Below are 18,006 nucleotides of genomic sequence, written 5' to 3'. Positions count from 1 at the left end.
TCGTCGTGTTTACGGGGTGCTCGCGACGATGTCCGACATTGCTGGGAGCTCCTCTGGGAACTCGATCAAAGGTTCCTGAAGAAGCTCCCAGCACTAGAAGCGAAACATCAGACATCATGCAGAACAACTCGTGGCACAACCCGGGAACCGATTGGCACGCTTCCCCGAGGTTTCGTTCCACGTCCTGGGAAGCGTAAACCACCACGCGAGCCACGGTCATCTGCGCAGCGACTTCTGGCTGCTGGCCATCAAACAAAGACGGCGGTCACCGCATCGCTATTCAGGTGCGCTTTTGCGGCCGTCTGGAACGCTCCTCCTTCCGATATTAGGAAGCCACTGGAGCTACGCGCTTTAAATTCCAGATTGAAACGTAATTTGTTTAGAACTTATTTTTGTGTTCAGTTTGTTGTGCTCCCCCGCACCTCTGATTCGCACGGTTGGCTACGTACGGCGCGAAAGAAGTTCAACATACGCACGTACATCAACGTGCATACATTCGGGAACTGAATTGAATTGTCTCCCGATGGAAGCTCCCAGACCCCTGGAGCGAAACGTCAGACATCATGCAGAACAACCCACGGTACCGCGCTGTACCTCGTCGTTCTCGGACACCGTGTGGACCTCCCCCGGCGGCCGCCTGGAGGCACAAAGCAGCAAACACAGCGAGCGGGTGAGTGGAGGGGGGCGGCGTGAGGTGACATCGATCCCTTCACTTGGGACGCGGTCCGAAAACAACGAACACATCACTGACAAGGTAGGCTTTTCCTGATACAGGGCGTTTCAAAAATATGTTAGCACTTATATGGGACTATCGTTTTTAATGGAAAATAGAACGGATACTACTACTACTACACTGTCACGTGATAACAAATGTTTTCTAGTAGCTTCAAAGAGTCTCCACGTGTTCGCCATCGTTGTCAACACGTGCCTGGAATCTTCTCCAGGTGGTCTCCAGAGCCCGGAGGCGGCACATTTCCTGTGGTGTCGTTGCAAATCCTCCAAAGTGTCAACATTGTTTTGAAGCGCCCTGTAACTAGGTCTTTTTAAGGGTTTGAGCGCGTCAATATAAATGTGCCGCTAGCCGGCCACCACAGAACACAGCCAATTGGTGAGTTTTGTCACGTAAACAAAACGTGCTATACTCTTGGCGCTTTCGGTAAAGTCACGTCGGTAAAGAAAATAAAAAATAATAATTCTAGATTTGAAGCTTTCGTGACTACAAGGATTCATATTCTTAGGTTTTTTCGGTAAAGTCACGTAGGTAAAAAAGTAAAAAATAATAAAAGTAAAATAAAATAATTATTTTATTTTTATTCTACTTTTATTAATTTGTATTTTTTACCTACGTGACTTTACCGAAAAAAAACCTAAGAATAATAATTAATAAATAAAATAAAAGATACAAATAAATACAATTAAATCACGACGTTTCGATTGCAACACAAGCAATCATCATCATCAGGTGTGAACACCACAGCAAGAGAATTTATACTAAAGTGGGAGAGATGCCAGGAGGCTATATAAGTCAAAGAGGGGGGGTGGGGGGGGAAACGGGGGGGTGGGGGGGAAGTCGGCGGGGCCAGAAGCGAGAGGCAGAGTGAAGAGGCAGAGTGAAGAGGCAGAGTGAAGAGGCAGAGTGAAGAGGCAGAGTGAAGAGGCAGAGTGAAGAGGCAGAGTGAAGAGGCAGAGTGAAGAGGCGGAGTGAGCGAGACGCGGAGTGAGTGAGAGATGCGCGCAGAGGGAAAAAAGAGAGCGACGCAGCGGCTACGAACTGCAGCCAAAACCAATGAGGCCACGCAAATCGAAAATGGCAGCGCTGCTAAACGCTGGCGATGCAATTAACTCGGTAAAATAGACTGGTATCCGATACATAAGATGGGACAACGATGAATAATTACATTTTTTCACCTGGTTAATAACATCTTTCCAATGATTGCTCAATTTGTATCCTTCTCGGTTGAAGTTATGTCTATGTTTGTATATCTGGATGGCATCATGAACAACCTTTGATAGTAGCCAGACGGCTTGCAGAGCACTTTGGTCTCGGAGAACACAATATCATGAGAGCCCTCAGCGTTGTAGCAGTGATCAGCCACGGCGGAAGAGTTCGTCCTGCCGTGTTTCAAATCTGCCTTATGCTCGCGAATACGGTCTGATACAAGTCGTTTCGTTTCTCCAATGTAACAATCACCACAAATACAACTCAGTTTGTATACTCCAGGGTATTGCATGCCAGGAATGACATCCTTTACGGATGGGGTTAGATCACGGATTTTGTGTACTGTACTGAATCGGACCTGGATCTTGTGTTTGTTTAAGATTTTGGAAATATTTTTGGTAACGCCTGCTATGTATGGTAACGTGATGGTTTTGATCGGAGTCTCAGGGGGTTGTTTCTCCATGGTTAAAGAAACAGCTTTGAGGATAATATGGCCCGAATATCCATTCATCTTGACGTGCTAATTGGTTGCTACTTCAGCACCACACGGGTTGTGTGTTGGAGAGTAAACCCACCACAATATTTACAATTCGAGGAAAAGTGACTTTTCGCTGGTGATTATAACAACCGGCTTCATCAGCAATGAGCCAGAATTGTGAAGCAGTCTTCCTGTTTTGGGTCTCAATCGACGAGTAAAGGTCATGCCATCACTCTGAGCATATCAGGCGGTGAAAATGAGGTGCGTGAAAGGCTGTGAGGGAGGGAGGGGGGGAGGGAGGTTTGCTTGGAAAGACGCCGAGAGATGGCGCGGAGAGGAGGAACAACATTGACGAGAGAACAAAGGCGAAACAGAGACGGCGCAAGAGACTCGCTTTGTTGGAAGATCGTGAAAGGACTTGGCGGGGGGAAGGTTGCTGGTCAATTGTGGAGTTTTAAATTATATCGGGGTGTCCAATTGGGGAAACGCGAGAGAAGAACTCGAGACGCGATGTTGCAAAGTTGGGCTCGTGCCAAACAGTGCTCACATCACATACGTGCCACCAGGAGGATCAATCACATACATCCTGTGAGTAGACAAATAATGAACGTGCCAGTATACCAAAATAGCTTACATGATGCCATTAGAATCAAATCATGTACCTACTGCCAGTAGTCACAGCTCACGTAGCTGCTGCCAGTAGTCTCAAATCGCATGGCAGAGGGCAGTGCGTCAAATGTACATTGTTGTACCACACGTGTGGGCTCCACGTCTGCCCAGACCCGCGCTGACAAGCGCGGTAAAGTATGGGTTCGGCAGGGGACTGACAAAGCGCATGCACATTATTACACACACACACAGGTGAGTGTGCGTGTGTGTGGGGGGACACACCGTGCGATTCCCGGGTCCTAGGACGAGGAGGAGGAAGGGGACGAGGAGGGTGAACGAAGTCTTCATGGCCATCTTGGGGGGTCCCTGCTTGGACCGGCGCTCCTGTCTGATCGGGAACCACCCAGCAGAAACCTTGATCGGACTCCCACGTGTCCGTCCCAGGTCTCCCTCGCTCTACGTGTCCGTCCCAAGTCTCCTTCTTGTCCCACGTTCCCCGGTCTGAATCCACGTGTTCCGGATCTGTCCTGTGCCCCACGTGGCCCAGGTCTCCCCAGCTCCAGGTGTCCGCCCCAGGTCTCCTCCGCTCGTCCCACGTGTTCTCAGTAGGCCCACTGCCTTTGTTGACCACAGACGGGTTGGATCAATGACCGAGATTACGTGAAGATTTGCATTGTTTGTTCGACGTGCGTGTTGCATAATTGAACGACATACACACAACGTGCATGACATGTATACACCCGGGGTCGGATCGGTTCGGAGCATAGTGCGCTAAGCACTGCACCACCGCTCCTCGTAAATGACATGCACAACAATACACACATACACACCGTGCATTCATCATCATCATCTACATCCATGGTCAGTTCACCGCTGGGTGAAAACTTCGCCACCTCTCACGGCATTGCAAAGTAACAATCCACCCACTGGCTGATTGTATCGCTCCGTCTCCACGGCGGATGTCAATGGGACGGGCTTCCACCTTTGTTCTGCCACTCCGTCATTAATCTTGACCACGGGCCATCGATTCTGCAAGCGACGTTGCATGTTCAAGCCCAAATCAGTGTTTCTTCTTCTTATAAAAAGTTTTGATGATGCCATTACCCTGAGTATGTTCTAGAATCCACGTCTTCCTCATCCCTTTCAATGTCGACCCCAGCGTGCGCCTTTCGCTGCTTCTCACCACAGCTCCTCGTCGCGTGCTCGGCACGATGTCCGACGTTTCGCTCCACGATAACACATCAGAGAGCTACGCAGCAGCACCACAATCGCGAAACCTACGCAGCAGTAGCAGCAGAATCATACGCACTCCGTCATCATCGTCAGTGATTCTAGAGCTCCCGTCATCACGCACTCACCTCCCTCGATCCCTCCGTCCACAGGGGACCGGCGTCCAATCGCGACCTCAACTCATTGAGCTCTGGGCGAGACGGCGAAGAAGATGCGGGGGGGGGGGGGGTGAGGAGCAGGCGGAGGATGAGGACCAGGGGGAGGGGAGGGTGGAGGGGGAGTAAGAGGAGGAGGTGAGGAATAGAGTCAAAGATGAGGGTGAGAAAGGTGGATGAGAACAATGGAGAGGAGGAACGAGGAGGAGGAGGAAGATGAATGAGGATGATTAGGTTGAGGGACAAGGACGAGGAGAGGATGAGGAACGATGTGGAGAGAGACGAGTAGAGTCACGTGGTGAGTGACGAGGTGAGTCACGGGGAGAGTCACGGGGAGAGTCGCGGGGAGAGTGACGAGGTGAGTCACGTGGTGAGTGACGAGGTGAGTCACGTGGTGAGTGACGAGGTGAGTCACGGGGAGAGTGACGTGGAGAGGAACGAGGAGAGGAACGAGACGAGGACCCCCGTGGGTGGCGGCGTCGCCCCGGCTTCTCTGCGCGGCACCCGAGACGGAGGCGCGGCGCTGACGTGGGGGGGCGGATCGGTGGGGGGTGGGGGCGTCGGGCTGACGACGATGACGATTGTACGGTGCAGTCAATGATGTCGATGCTGATGTTGGATCGTGTATGATGGTAATGATGGCTGTGTGCTATTTAAGATCTGGATCGATCGATTTCGGGAATCTGTTAACGTGAGTGGCGGGTGTGAATCTGACCGCGAGTGAACCAAGTCCGGAGCGTCGCCCCTTCGCCAAGCCGGGCTCACCACCTGGGTGACGCGTGGCCAATACATCCCCGTGGTCTTACACGGCGTGGGGAAACCTTCACCCAGCAGTGGGTTGAACAAGTGACCGTATGTCACTATTGGCGCGGTTATCTGGCTTGACCACTTGATTATGAAATTGTAGTTGCTCTGCATCGACATCAGCTGCATCGAAGAAGCTTGTTGGTGAGGACGTGCATGTGTTTGGCGCTTCAATCGTATCCTTCTTGCTAATTGTGGTGTTTTTCTTTGTTCAGGTCACACCCTGCTGGTGACTTTCAAAAATGTGGGAACCTTTGCAGCGTTTGCCCGAGGCGGTATCCCTTAACCACAGTTGCTATTGCTGTTTGGACGCACTGTAGATGATAACCATCATCATTATCCCCATGATAAATGATCCATGATAATAACAGTAGTATTCTCCAACATTATCCGCTCTCTATTATCACTGGTATTAGGATACACTCACTATACATCATAATTATCATCTTACACCATCGATTATAACATTATCCAATCATCATTATCATCATTATCGACATCATCCACAATCCATAATCATCACGACCGATATCCATGATCAACTATGCTATTTTTGCGCGTGGTGGCAGCGATCTGCTTTAGGATGTCGATTCCAGTGTCGAGGTCTTGCTGCTGCTGCTGCTGGCACGACGAGAGGGCTTCAGCAGAGAGAGAGTTCGTGTCGTGTCACCCTCCTCCTGCTGCTGCTGCTGCTAGCACGACGAGAGGGCTTCAGCAGAGAGAGAGAGTTCGTGTCGTGTCGCCCTCCTCCTCCTGCTGCTGCTGCTGCTGGCACGACGAGAGGGCTTCAGCAGAGAGAGAGAGTTCGTGTCGTGTCGCCCTCCTCCTGCTGCTGCTGCGTTGAAAGAGCGCAGGCCGCAGTGGGGTCACTGCGCGGTGCGCGGTGCGGGTGGCATGACCACCACGGTGGTTATCCACCAATTATCTTCATCACCAATGACGTCACACGACTCCGCAGTCCAGCGCACGTTGCAGACCCGACTGACGGAGCAGGACTGACCGCGCGGCACTCAGATCCCTGGCCCGCAGGCGAACTCGGACTTTGGGCGGAACGGCGCGCTCCCAGGAGCCACCCCGACCGGCCAGCGAGACTCTCTTCGCGGTGTGTTGTTTCTGCACACGCGCGCTTCTACAGACGATCTCGCGTCGTTGTGTTTGCTCTTTAAACGCGACTCGCCCCCGCCAATGGGATGGGGAATGTGTAAATCGTGACCTTGAGACTCACACCGAAGAACCGTGGACGAGCAGGAGGGTCTTGCCGCTACATTGGGTTTTTTTTATTCGTAAGACGTTTTCAGCCATTTTAATGATGAGTTGTGTTTACTATTCTAATTATACACGTGGAGCGAAACCGGAGCACCCGGAGAAAATCCACGGGTTGCGAGAGGGGGCAACGCTCTATCACCGTCGAGACGGAGATGGAGTGCGATCAGTCCACACTTGCTGTACTGCCTTCTAGCGAGCCTGGGATTTGGCACTTCTTCGACAACGACGGGAAGGGAGTTTCACAACACGTGTGCGGTGATCCACCAACCCTCGCCGCCACAAGTGCTGGACTACAGGCCACGAGGCCACCTCCATCTCGCGCAGCGTTCTGCACTCATTTTCAGAGTGGGGGTACTTTCACTGATGAGACATCAGCAACGGGAGGGCAGCCGCCGCCACACATTTGAAACAATTTGTGGTTTGACAACAGCAGGATGACGATGGTGATGTGGGGGGGGGGGGGGGGGGTGTCACGTGTTGTGGATTGTCGGGGGCCGCACTGAAGGCCGCCAGGGACCGCCAGGGGCCCGCGCGGCCTTGCGATGAAGAGCCCCGTGGGTTCTAGCCGTGGCCGGCAAGTCGAACTTGGGTGAGCGGTCGTCAGCGTTGGTGCCCTCACCACTGTGCCACCGCTCCACCCGCTTCCAGACACACCCGGCTTGCTGCTTCGTGCCTCTCGATGAGCACGGTTGGCTTCGTACGGTGCGAAAGAAGTTCAACATGCACAAGTCTTCTTGGTTCTTTCGGTAAAGTCACGTAGAAGGGAAGTAATCAAATAATGAAAATAAAACATAATAAAATAATTCTCACGACGTTTCGGCCACAACGCAAGCAGCCGTCCTCAGGTGGAGAACAGGTCTGTCGGGGAGACAGCGTCTCGGTGAGCACGGTTGGCTTCGTACGCTGTCGCTGTCTCCCCGACAGACCTGGTCTTCACCTGAGGACGGCTGCTTGCGTTGTGGCCGAAACGTCGTGAGAATTATTTTATTATGTTTTATTTGTATTATTGTATTACTTCCCTTCTACGTGACTTTATCGAAAGAACCAAAAAAAATGAATCCCTGCAGTCACGAAAGCTTTAAATCGACATATGCACAAGTCTCTTCCGACACCCTGAGCTCAGCTCACCGCCAGCGCCGCGTCGTTGATGCATCTCCAGCAACATGCGCTGCGCTCTCTGTTGCGTGTGGCTTGCGATATTTAAATCAAATAAATATATATCGAACAACTTTTCCGTTGCGCGATTTCCACACAACAATATCGGCCTACTAGCCTTCCCGAACCCGCGTTAGCCGAGCAGCATTTGTTTTAGCGCGCGAACTTTGGACACCGCCCTCCGCTGCCGCCCGCATCACTCTGGAACGACAGGTTCCCCGAGGTCGACGTGGGGTCGCTTTGTGCGATGTCGCTCCAGACATGCGGCTCATCGAGTTATGCCCAAAATTCCCCCGACTATGCGGTTTGAATTCACTCCACATGCGGCTATGTGGTCGGACGTGGGACAACATAGTGTCGTGTATGTACTGCGTGTGTACTGCGTGTGTATTGTGGCACTGTGTGCGCACTGCGTGTGTACTGCGTGTGTATTGTGGCACTGTGTGCGCACTGCGTGGGTACTATGCGTGTACAATGCGCGCTTTGTGCGCCTCTGGTTTTTTTTAGAACGCATCGTCTCCTACCGCCGCATAGAGCGAGGGACCCCCCCCCCCCCCCCGCGCTATCCGTGCTGTCGGCTTCCCTCCCGTCCACGTTCAATTCCAGGTTCTGGATTTCCCTCTCCTCCGTTGCCGAGCGCCTGGCGGCTTCTGTCTCCGTCCAACAAACAGCTGCTGCGCCCTGCTGCAGCGCCGGGCCACGGGCATGCGGTGGCACGAGCACGCGTTGTAAACCCGCGGTCGGCTGTACCATTGTGTTCTGCACCAGTATTGTGGCTGCGGATATGTTCTGACCTTTACAAATACAATATAATAATCAAATAATTGACACCCCCTTTGGCATTCCGCTGCTCGACGAAGGCCCTCCCAAGGGGGTGTCAGTTGTTTTGGGCATACTTCACCACGCCGGTGATTGTGGCTTGGTGAAGGAGGGCTTCATCGCTCGCCACTGATGTTAGCCGGGGATGGAGCTGTGATCGGCGCGCGTACAGCTCGGGGCGCAAACAAATGACCTTTGATGAACTGCGGGCGGCAGTGGCAAAGTGGTGGGGGATGGTGGGGGGCTATTTACGACGGTGGCTGTGGAAACAGGGGAGACAACCGGTCTGGGTGTGGACCGGGTCGACCAGTCGGTCTCGTGTCTCGTCTCGTGTCCATCTCGTGTCCGTCTCGTGTCCATCTCGTGTCCGTCTCGTGTCCATCTCGTGTCCATCTGTCCAGTGTGGAAGAGTAGGCCAAAACACCATCTCGAGGGGCTGCTCCAGAGCTCCTTCTTAGCAGCGTCTTGACGAGCCATTGCAGCGCTGCGCCTTTGGCTCTTGCCGTGGGGCTCAGCATCGGCACGCAGCGATGGTGCCAGCGCACGTGCAGGACGGAGGTCATGCCATGATATTAGTTGCGATGTTAGATTTTATTTGAGTTAAATGAAGTTGTTTAATGTTGCCCATAATTGAGGATATATTAAACACGTTTATTAAACAGATGGTCGATGTTTGATCGTACTGTATACCGCATATATATGTTTAAAGAAAATATCAAACAGAGCAACACATACCATGGTAGGTGCGTTGTTGTTCGACCGTTGCAGGCAAGAATTGTGGCTAGGAAGGGCGCTCGCTTGTGGACTAGCGGCAGGCGGGGGGAGGGGTGCTGCTTGTGAGCTCTCGGATGCGGAGTGGAAGAAGAACGGACTCGATGCGTGGCTCGGCTTTGCGGGGTGTACAGAATCTTTACTACGACTTCCATCGTGCAGACATCCACACTTCAAATCTCACGCGGCACTCTCAAGTCCCACCGGCACTCACAGACTCAGGTTCATCCACTCACACAGACTCACAGACTCATCCACTCTCACAGACTCATCCACTCTCACAGACTCACAGACTCATCCACTCTCACAGACTCACACAGACTCATCTACTCCCACAGACTCACACAGACTCAACCACTCTCACAGACTCACACACACTCATCCACTCCCACAGACTCACAGACTCATCCACTCTCACAGACTCTCACACACTCATCCACTCCCACAGACTCACACACTCATCCACTCTCACAGACTCTCACACTCATCCACTCGCACAGACTCATCCACTCCCACAGACTCACACACTCATCCACTCTCACAGACTCTCACACACTCATCCACTCCTACAGACTCACAGACGCATCCACTCTCACAGACTCACACATACTCAACCACTCCCACAGACTCTCACAGACTCATTCACTCCCACAGACTCACACAGACTCATCCACTCTCACAGACTCACACAGACTCAACCACTACCACAGACTCTCACAGACTCATTCACTCCCACAGACTCTCACAGACTCATTCACTCCCACAGACTCTCACAGACTCATTCACTCTCACAGACTCACACAGACTCATCCACTCTCACAGACTCTCACAGACTCATCCACTCTCACAGACTCACACAGACTCATCCACTCTCACAGACTCACACAGACTCATCCACTCCCACAGACTCTCACAAACTCATTCACTCCCACAGACTCACACAGACTCATCCACTCCCACAGACTCTCACAGACTCATCCACTCCCACTAATCTCACGCACACACTCCCAACTTGAGAGGTCAGCCAATGCCGACAGAACACTGAGGGTGAGCGGCACGTGTCACGCCCGGGACGCGTGTCACGCCCGGGACGCGCCGCACCGCGGTCTGTGGACGCGCGACGCTCGCGCCTAATCGTGCGCACAAGTTTAGCATTTTGCGTGCACAACATATACCACATAAATACTGTGCAGTACCACATAAATACTGTGCAGTACCACATATATACTGTGCAGTACCACATAAATACTGTGCAGTACCACATATATACTGTGCAGTACCACATAAATACTGTGCAGTACCACATATATACTGTTGCAGTACCCACATATATATTGTGCAGTACCCACATAAATATTGTGCAGTACCACATATATACTGTTGCAGTACCACATATATATTGTGCAGGACCCACATATATACTGTGCAGTACCCACATATATATTGTGCAGTACCACATATATACTGTGCAGGACCCACATATATATTGTGCAGGACCCACATATATACTGTGCAGTACCACATATATGTTGCTGTAACGCTGGGGGCCAATGTTGGGCCAACGTTGGGCCAACGTTGGGCACGTGTACTGGGGAGTTTCCACGCGTTCGTCGGAAGCCGAGTCTTCACAGTGCAAGTGCTTTTAAGATGAACAAAAACAGATAAACACAACAACAACAACGACGACTACATCAACACACGTGCTGCCCTGGCGATATGGTACGAAGGTCACGTGGGCTTCTAATTGGGTCACGGGGTCGTTGCTCATAACTTGTGTTTAATTAAATAGTATTTGGTGTCTCCACGCAAAGTATGCGATTACACGTCTCACTGTAACCACATCCCATCAGCCGCTCGGCCTCATGGGAGTGCATCTTAGCAGAATTGGTTCTACACAAGCAGAGCACTTGGATCGGTCTCGACTTTTGGCCCCTATGAATGTCCACGTGACGATTAACCACTTCGTTGAGCGGTCATTTGTGGCCAGGTCGCTTCTGAAAGAGATCGGTGTAGTTCTGTGTGGGCCTTGCCTGGCGAAATTATTTTTTTTTTACTTTTCGGTGTCTCAGCAGCAGAGCGAGAGGCCCGCTGAGACACTGGATGTCGAAACCGCTCCAGAGTTGCTGTTGTTTTACTTTGTTGCTGCTGATGAGATGCACCCTCAGAAGGCCGAGTGGCTGATGCGGTGTGGAGAAATATTTGTATTTGCATGATTTGCGTGGTAACAGAAATACGGGGACGGAGGCGCTATTTATAGCTTACTGGCATTCTCGACAACGACACTTCGTGGCTCCCTTGAGCAATGAGTGAGGTCACGGGCGTAGGCGGAGAGACTGCTGCACCACACGCGTTCCGGAGCCAACCTCAGACCAGATTTCCGTCAGTCAAATCACAGCCCTTGCTTGGGTGGTGCTCACCGCTTCCTGACCAATGGCATCTGCCAATAAGTCGATGTCATTGCGGTTTCGGGGAGTAGTCAGGAATTAAGTCAGGGTTGGGATTCATGGGTTGGCGTTCAGGAGTGAAATTTTACGGGTTAGAGTTTAGGGTTAAGATTTTGGATTAGGGATTAGAGTTTGAGTGGAGGTTATGGGATAGGGGTTGGTTTTAGAGATGAGGGTTTAGGGGATTAGAGTTATGATTTAGGATTCGGAGTTATGCGTTGAGGTGTTGGGGTAGCTGGTGGGATTTAGGGGTTCGGATTTAAGGTTAGGGGTTAGAGTTTGGTGTTGGGTTAGAATATAGTGGTTAAGGGTTCGGAGTTCGTGTCACGGGTTCAGGGTTCAGGGCGCTAGTCCCTCAGATCACTCTTGTTGCCCTGAATCGGTGGGGGCAGCAGTCTCAACAAAAGCCGATATTGCTCCGGGGTGGTGAGGAACTGGATGTGGGAAGCTGAGAGTGGGTGGTGAGGATCTGGGAAGCTGGGAGTGGGTGGTGAGGAGTTGGATCTGGGAAGCTGAGAGTGGGTGGTGAGGAGTTGGATCTGGGAAGCTGAGAGTGGGTGGTGAGGTGCTGGATCTGGGAAGCTGAGAGTGGGTGGTGAGGAGTTGGATCTGGGAAGCTGAGAGTGGGTGGTGAGGAGTTGGATCTGGGAAGCTGAGAGTGGGTGGTGAGGAGTTGGATCTGGGAAGCTGAGAGTGGGTGGTGAGGAGTTGGATCTGGGAAGCTGAGAGTGGGTGGTGAGGAGTTGGATCTGGGAAGCTGAGAGTGGGTGGTGAGGTGCTGGATCTGGGAAGCTGAGAGTGGGTGGTGAGGAGTTGGATCTGGGAAGCTGAGAGTGGGTGGTGAGGAGCTGGATCTGGGAAGCTGAGAGTGGGTGGTGAGGTGCTGGATGTGGGAAGCTGAGAGTGGGTGGTGAGGTGCTGGATCTGGGAAGCTGAGAGTGGGTGGTGAGGTGCTGGATGTGGGAAGCTGAGAGTGGGTGGTGAGGTGCTGGATCTGGGAAGCTGAGAGTGGGTGGTGAGGTGCTGGATGTGGGAAGCTGAGAGGGCTGGGGGGTAGAGGGGTGTGTGGAGTGTAGGAGGTGGGAACTCGGGTTGGGGTGGTTTGGAGGAGTTGCATCTACAGTTGGAGATGTCGTTAGGATTTGGTTGTAGATCTTGTCAGGGTTGGGTTGGAGATGTGAAGATGCAAGATCTGGCGATCTAGGGGACTAAGGCCTGTGTCAAGAATTTGTGGGAGCTCTGATTGTGGATGGGGCAGCAGGACACGCAGTCAGCAAATGTGGAAGCGTTGGGACGGAGATCCGTGGTTTCGGGGAGCAGGGATGGAGGTTGAGGGTCTGGGGGTCTGGAGATGCAGGGGATTGGGGACCTTACGAGGCAGGGCGTGGCCTCGGGGGCGTGGCCTCGCGTGGCATCGGGGGGCGTGGCCTCTGTGGGCGTGACCTCTGGGGCGTGGCCCCTGGGGGTGTGGGCGAGCGGGGGTCACGGTCGGCGCCGCTGCAGCGGGCAGCACTCGGGCGCGGAGTCGCCGGACCGAGTCGCGCGTCACGGCCGGTGCCGATGGAATATTCATGATGATGATGATCGTACACGGATACGTACCCTTGGTTTAATTGTTTATAATTAAGCCTACACTCTATTCATTATTCATGCTGATCGTGTCGACTTACGCGATGGACGACGCGTGATTGTGCGCTATGACGTCGTGTTTTACACATGGTGGGTGATTAACCGCGCACGCTTACCCGTGCATGGCAGTTCGCGTGCATCTGTAAGACAAACGAGCACATTCACTACCAGCGTATACCCCCCACACACACACACCGCGCTCAAATGGTATACTCCAAGTCACCCACAGTACTGTATCAGCTAAGCTTGGATTGTTCCATTTCTTTGCAGGGGGTGAAGGTGATCAGCTTGACTCCATAAGGCGAAAGGCTGCGTGAATATCAAGTTTCTGCCTGAACGAGCGAACACATCTGGAAATAAATAAATACATTCTTAAATAAATAAAAACACCGCGGCGTTCACATCATGAGGTCGCTCTACAATCAAACCCGTATCGTGCAACATCAGCTCGGTCATTTCAAGGCTCGGGCACAGACCCCACCCCCCCTACCCGACCCGACTCAAGCCACGTGGAGGGGCTTGTGACGTCCCGCAGAACGGACGAATAGCGACGGTTCTGATACAAGCAAATCGCACGGGGTCAGCAGGGTGCTGCCACATGGGGGCGATGGGGGGAGGCGAGGGGGTGGGGGGCGGGGGGGTCAGTCCGACTGGTCAACGGCTTCCCGGTGCTGTCTGGGTAGATTACAGACACGCAACGCTCTCTGCTTTAACAACGCCGATTCAAATGAACATTGGGATCTCGGCGTCTGTGTGCTTGCGCGTGTTGCGCGTGAAGGCGACACCGCTAATTGCTTGGCGCGTCACGTGGGACGCGTTGAACAATCATCGGGCGCGTGCGGCGCCGAACGAGCTGATTTGTCTTTGAATGAGGGAGCAGCAGCAGCAAATTGGTGAGGGCGGAATCATGGACCGCGGCGTGGCGAGATCGCCCTTCTCTGTGAACGCAGCGTGGAGCAGCGCCACCAGGCGGCTCAGCGCTGCGCGGTCGCCGGCAGTGGCGTGGGATCGGGAGCGCGAGAGTGGAGCTCCTCTTATCCGTGACCACGTGAGGGGGGGGGGGGGCTTCGCGTAATTTACCCATAATACACCGGGACCCACCCCCGCCCCTCCACCCCCAACTCCCACGGGTTGTCCCTGCAGCCCCTGCTGCGTGGTGTCGACTTGACTCGGTTGGTGAGCAGTCGGTCATCATTGCAGTGCCCATTGACAGGGGGTTTGGATATGGGGGTGGGGAGGTCTGAGCCGTTATCTGGTGGTGACACACACGCACAGACACACTGACACGCACAGACACACTGACACACGCAGACACACACGCATAGACACACTGACACACGCAGACACACGCACTAGCGAGCGTGGTCGAGGCATTTCTCTCCTTCCTTTCGCCCCCTCCCCGTCACTCAGACAGATGGCGCATGTGTGTCCGCTGCAATGGAGAGACCCACAGACTCACACAGAGGCTAACAGAGACAGAGTGACTCGCATAGAGACCCATGGGACAAGGCTAGCCCCATTCATTGAAGGCTCGCGTCGAGACTCACAGACTGACACAGAGACCAAAAGACTCACATAGAGACCCATAGAATCACACAGAGACAGAGCAACTCACATAGAGACAGTGACTCGCATAGAGACCCATGGTGCAAAGCTAGCCCCATTCAGTGAAGACTCACACAGAGACCCATAGACTCACACATAGACAGAGTAACTCGCATAGAGACCCATGGTGCAAAGCTAGCCCCATTCAGTGAAGACTCACACAGAGACCCATAGACTCACACATAGACAGAGTGACTCGCATAGAGACCCATGGTGCAAGCCGATCCCGTCTCACAGATATTACAGCTCTCGACTGGACAGCGATCGCCGTGGGCTGGGCTTCATGTGTGTGCGTGCGTATTGTCGCGTGAATGCATATACCTATGTACACGATGTTTGAACTTTACGTGAGCCGTGGAAGTGTTAAGTTCGCAGTACTTTTCTAATGTAAGCAGACACGTGATATCAGGGCATACATATATATCTCATATAATATCACGCGTTAAGAGTTTAAAATGCTCAAGCCTCTTGGAGCCAATGAACGCAGCCTAGGCACGATGACGCCATTGGCCAGGGGTCTTCACCCAGGTTACCGGGCCAGCGGTACAGCGAGCGGCTCGCGATCACAAGGTTGCGGGTTAAAATCCTGGCCCATCAGCCCTTCCTCTACCGTCGATAAAACGAGTACCACTTTGTGGGGAAGATCGACTGTGGTTGCACTCTGGAGAGACTTTCCACCGGTGGGAAACCTCAGCAGACACTGCCGGGCCGCGTGACGTCACGGGTAGAGGCGTTGTGACGTCATGCGACGTCACAAAGCCCCTACAAGGGGCCAACGATCCGGCAACCGCTTCATTTCGACGCGTCAAGAGCCCTCGTTTGGCCGTAGCTCAGCCGCCCGCTGCAACACCCGCATGGCCCTGCGGACCCACCAGACGAAAAACCCTGCCACGGCCTAATTGGCTGCCACGACCACGAACCGCGTGGCGCCGTCGTCTGACAGCGTGGTGACATCACGCGGTAGTGGCGCCGTCGCCTCGACCGACCCCCCCCGGCCTCGGTCGGGGCCGTCTCCGGTTGACGGGCGTCGCGAGTGACGGGGACTTTCTCGGACGCGATCGGCGGGCCCACGAGCTAATTGATTCGTTAATGAACACGCTAAGATTCATTGAGACGAGACGGCCAGAGACGTGCGCGTGAGCGCGGCGAGTTAAAATGTGTTTCTGATTAAAATGCCAACAAGCAAAGACTCTGTGGCAGCTGTTGTTGTTGATGACGATGGTGGTGGTGGTGCCGCTGATGCTGCTGCTGAATGAAGATGCTGCCGCTGCTGCTGAACTTGACCTGCGTCCCGACGGGTCACGACCGCCAGGGGTAGGGCAGGAGCACGGCCTTGCTCTGCACACGTACACACGGCACGGCATGCGGCCGCGCGGCGGGAGAGACCGTGAGACGGCGCGAGGAAACGGGGAATCACGCTGCCAGAAGCGGACGGGCTTCTGCCCGGTAAGCACGGAACGTTGGGCTAACGTTGGCTCAACGTTGGGCCGACGTTTCCAACCACATGCCAACGTCGGCCCAACGTTAATTTCCAATCGACGGGTGGAGAGATCGTTACGCGCGCCTCCCCTCCGCATCGCGTCTGCAGGCCGAAGCAGCCAATGGCACGGCTCTCTCCCGCCGAACAAAACCAACTCGACGCGATCGCCAACACCACCTCCCGCATTGGCGAACGCGTCCATCGAGTTGTTGCTGCTGCTGCTGCTGCCCGCGCTTGTGCACCGCTGCTGCCAGCGCAGCAGCAGCGGCGGCAACAGCGGATGCGGTCGTGGTCGCGATGCGCTTTGACTCAACTGCGGCGCGCGGCGAGGGCGGTGGCGGCGCCCGACCGCCGTCGTACCTCGGCAGAGCCGGGCGCTCGGGCGGGACTGGCGGGGGGCCCTCTGCTGGGACTCGCGGACTCACTGCGCGCCACGCACAGCGGGTGCTGCTGCTGACGCTGCTGCTGCTGCTGATGATGAAGTTCATGCTGTTGCTGCTGCTGTTGCTGCTGCTGCTGCTGCTGACACTGCTGCTGTTGCTGCTGTTGCTGATGAAGTTCATGCTGCTGCTGCTGTTGATTCTGCTGCAGCTGCTGTTGATGCTGCTGCTGTTGATGATGATGATGCTGCAGTTGATGCTGCTGATGATGATCTTCATGCTGCTGCTGTTGAGGCTGGTGATGATGATGATGTTCATGCTGCTGCTGTTGATGTTGCTGGTGCTGCTGTTGATGTTGGTGCTCCAGCTGCTGTTGGTGGTGATAGTGCTGCTGCTCCTGCTGGTGCTGCTGTAACTGTTGCTGGTAGTGTTGTTGTTGCTGCTGCTGAAGCTGTTGTTGATGGTAGTGCTGCTCGGCCCTGTAGGGTCCCGCGACCTCCAGTCTGCTGGGGCGCTGGGCCCCCCGGCTGGGGCTGGCGCCACCCTCAGGTTTCTCACCCCACGTCTCCACTCGCTGGAGACTCCGGGGTGACGGCGTCTGCTGGGGGTTCTGTGGACAGAGGGGGGGGGGGATGGGCGGGGTTCAGGGGTCGCCGGTCCCGAATCGCGAGCGCCGCTCCACGTGGAACGAGCGCCCGGACGTCGTCTCGAGAGCCATGCCGGTGGAGGGGACGGGGACGATGAGGTCGAGCGATCGACTCGCGGTGACAATCGGCTTGCCTTCTTCGTGTTCGATCACTCGCGCCCCCTCTAAAGCGGCCGCCTTCGCCGAACGCCCGCCGAGCCGGCGCAGGCGACGTACGTACGGTCAGCCGACCCGCACGGCGAAGCGGACCGCGACTCGGAGTCGCGACGATTCATCGAATTGCCGTGCAAACGACCAACCTGCGGTAACGCCTCCGCTCGCCGCTCCGTCGCGCTCGGGGCCTCGCCACCCTGCCGGGTAGCGGACCCCTGCTGAGTAGCGGACGCCTGCTGAGTAGCGGACGCCTGCTGAGTAGCGGACCCCTGCTGAGTAGCGGACCCCTGCTGCGCGACCTGCGGGACCTGCGCCCGGCTGGAGGGCTTCAGGATGCCCATGCCGAGCCGCTTGACGGTGTCGAGCAGCGTGGGCGTGTGGTCGATGAAGCTGAAGAGGCTGGAGAAGGCGTGGGGCCCCGCGTCGCCCGCCAGCGCCACAGG

The 18,006-nt window shown here is 54.4% G+C and overlaps 1 protein-coding gene and 1 long non-coding RNA gene across 4 annotated transcripts in view; both read right to left on the bottom strand.

Annotated features, from left to right (window-relative positions):
• LOC133349122 (adhesion G protein-coupled receptor F5-like) overlaps positions 1 to 4,913 on the bottom strand; it is a 29,188-nt gene extending 24,275 nt beyond the window's left edge. For 2 of the 3 annotated variants that reach the window (XM_061562327.1, XM_061562329.1), the window contains exons 1-3: positions 4,385 to 4,913; positions 3,309 to 3,644; positions 595 to 637 (exon numbers count right to left, since the gene is read on the bottom strand). In XM_061562327.1, the coding sequence (XP_061418311.1) occupies positions 595 to 637; positions 3,309 to 3,380 (115 nt within the window). In that variant the 5' untranslated portion in view covers positions 3,381 to 3,644; positions 4,385 to 4,913. The remainder of the gene's footprint in view (positions 1 to 594; positions 638 to 3,308; positions 3,645 to 4,384) is intronic. The other variant, XM_061562328.1, reaches the window with a different exon arrangement.
• An 8,346-nt stretch (positions 4,914 to 13,259) lies between these two features.
• LOC133349151 (uncharacterized) lies at positions 13,260 to 17,233 on the bottom strand. Its single transcript, XR_009755893.1, has 2 exons — positions 16,745 to 17,233; positions 13,260 to 16,242 (listed from the first exon to the last, which is right to left on the bottom strand). It is a non-coding gene; the product is annotated as an uncharacterized LOC133349151 (long non-coding RNA).
• Positions 17,234 to 18,006: the final 773 nt, after the last annotated feature.

The sequence above is a fragment of the Lethenteron reissneri genome, chromosome 29, assembly GCF_015708825.2.
Source record: "Lethenteron reissneri isolate LAM-NWPU_2019-01 chromosome 29, ASM1570882v1, whole genome shotgun sequence".
NCBI lineage: Eukaryota > Metazoa > Chordata > Hyperoartia > Petromyzontiformes > Petromyzontidae > Lethenteron > Lethenteron reissneri.
Note: the sequence above shows the minus strand (reverse complement) of the source record. Positions and strands in the feature narration are given on the sequence as shown.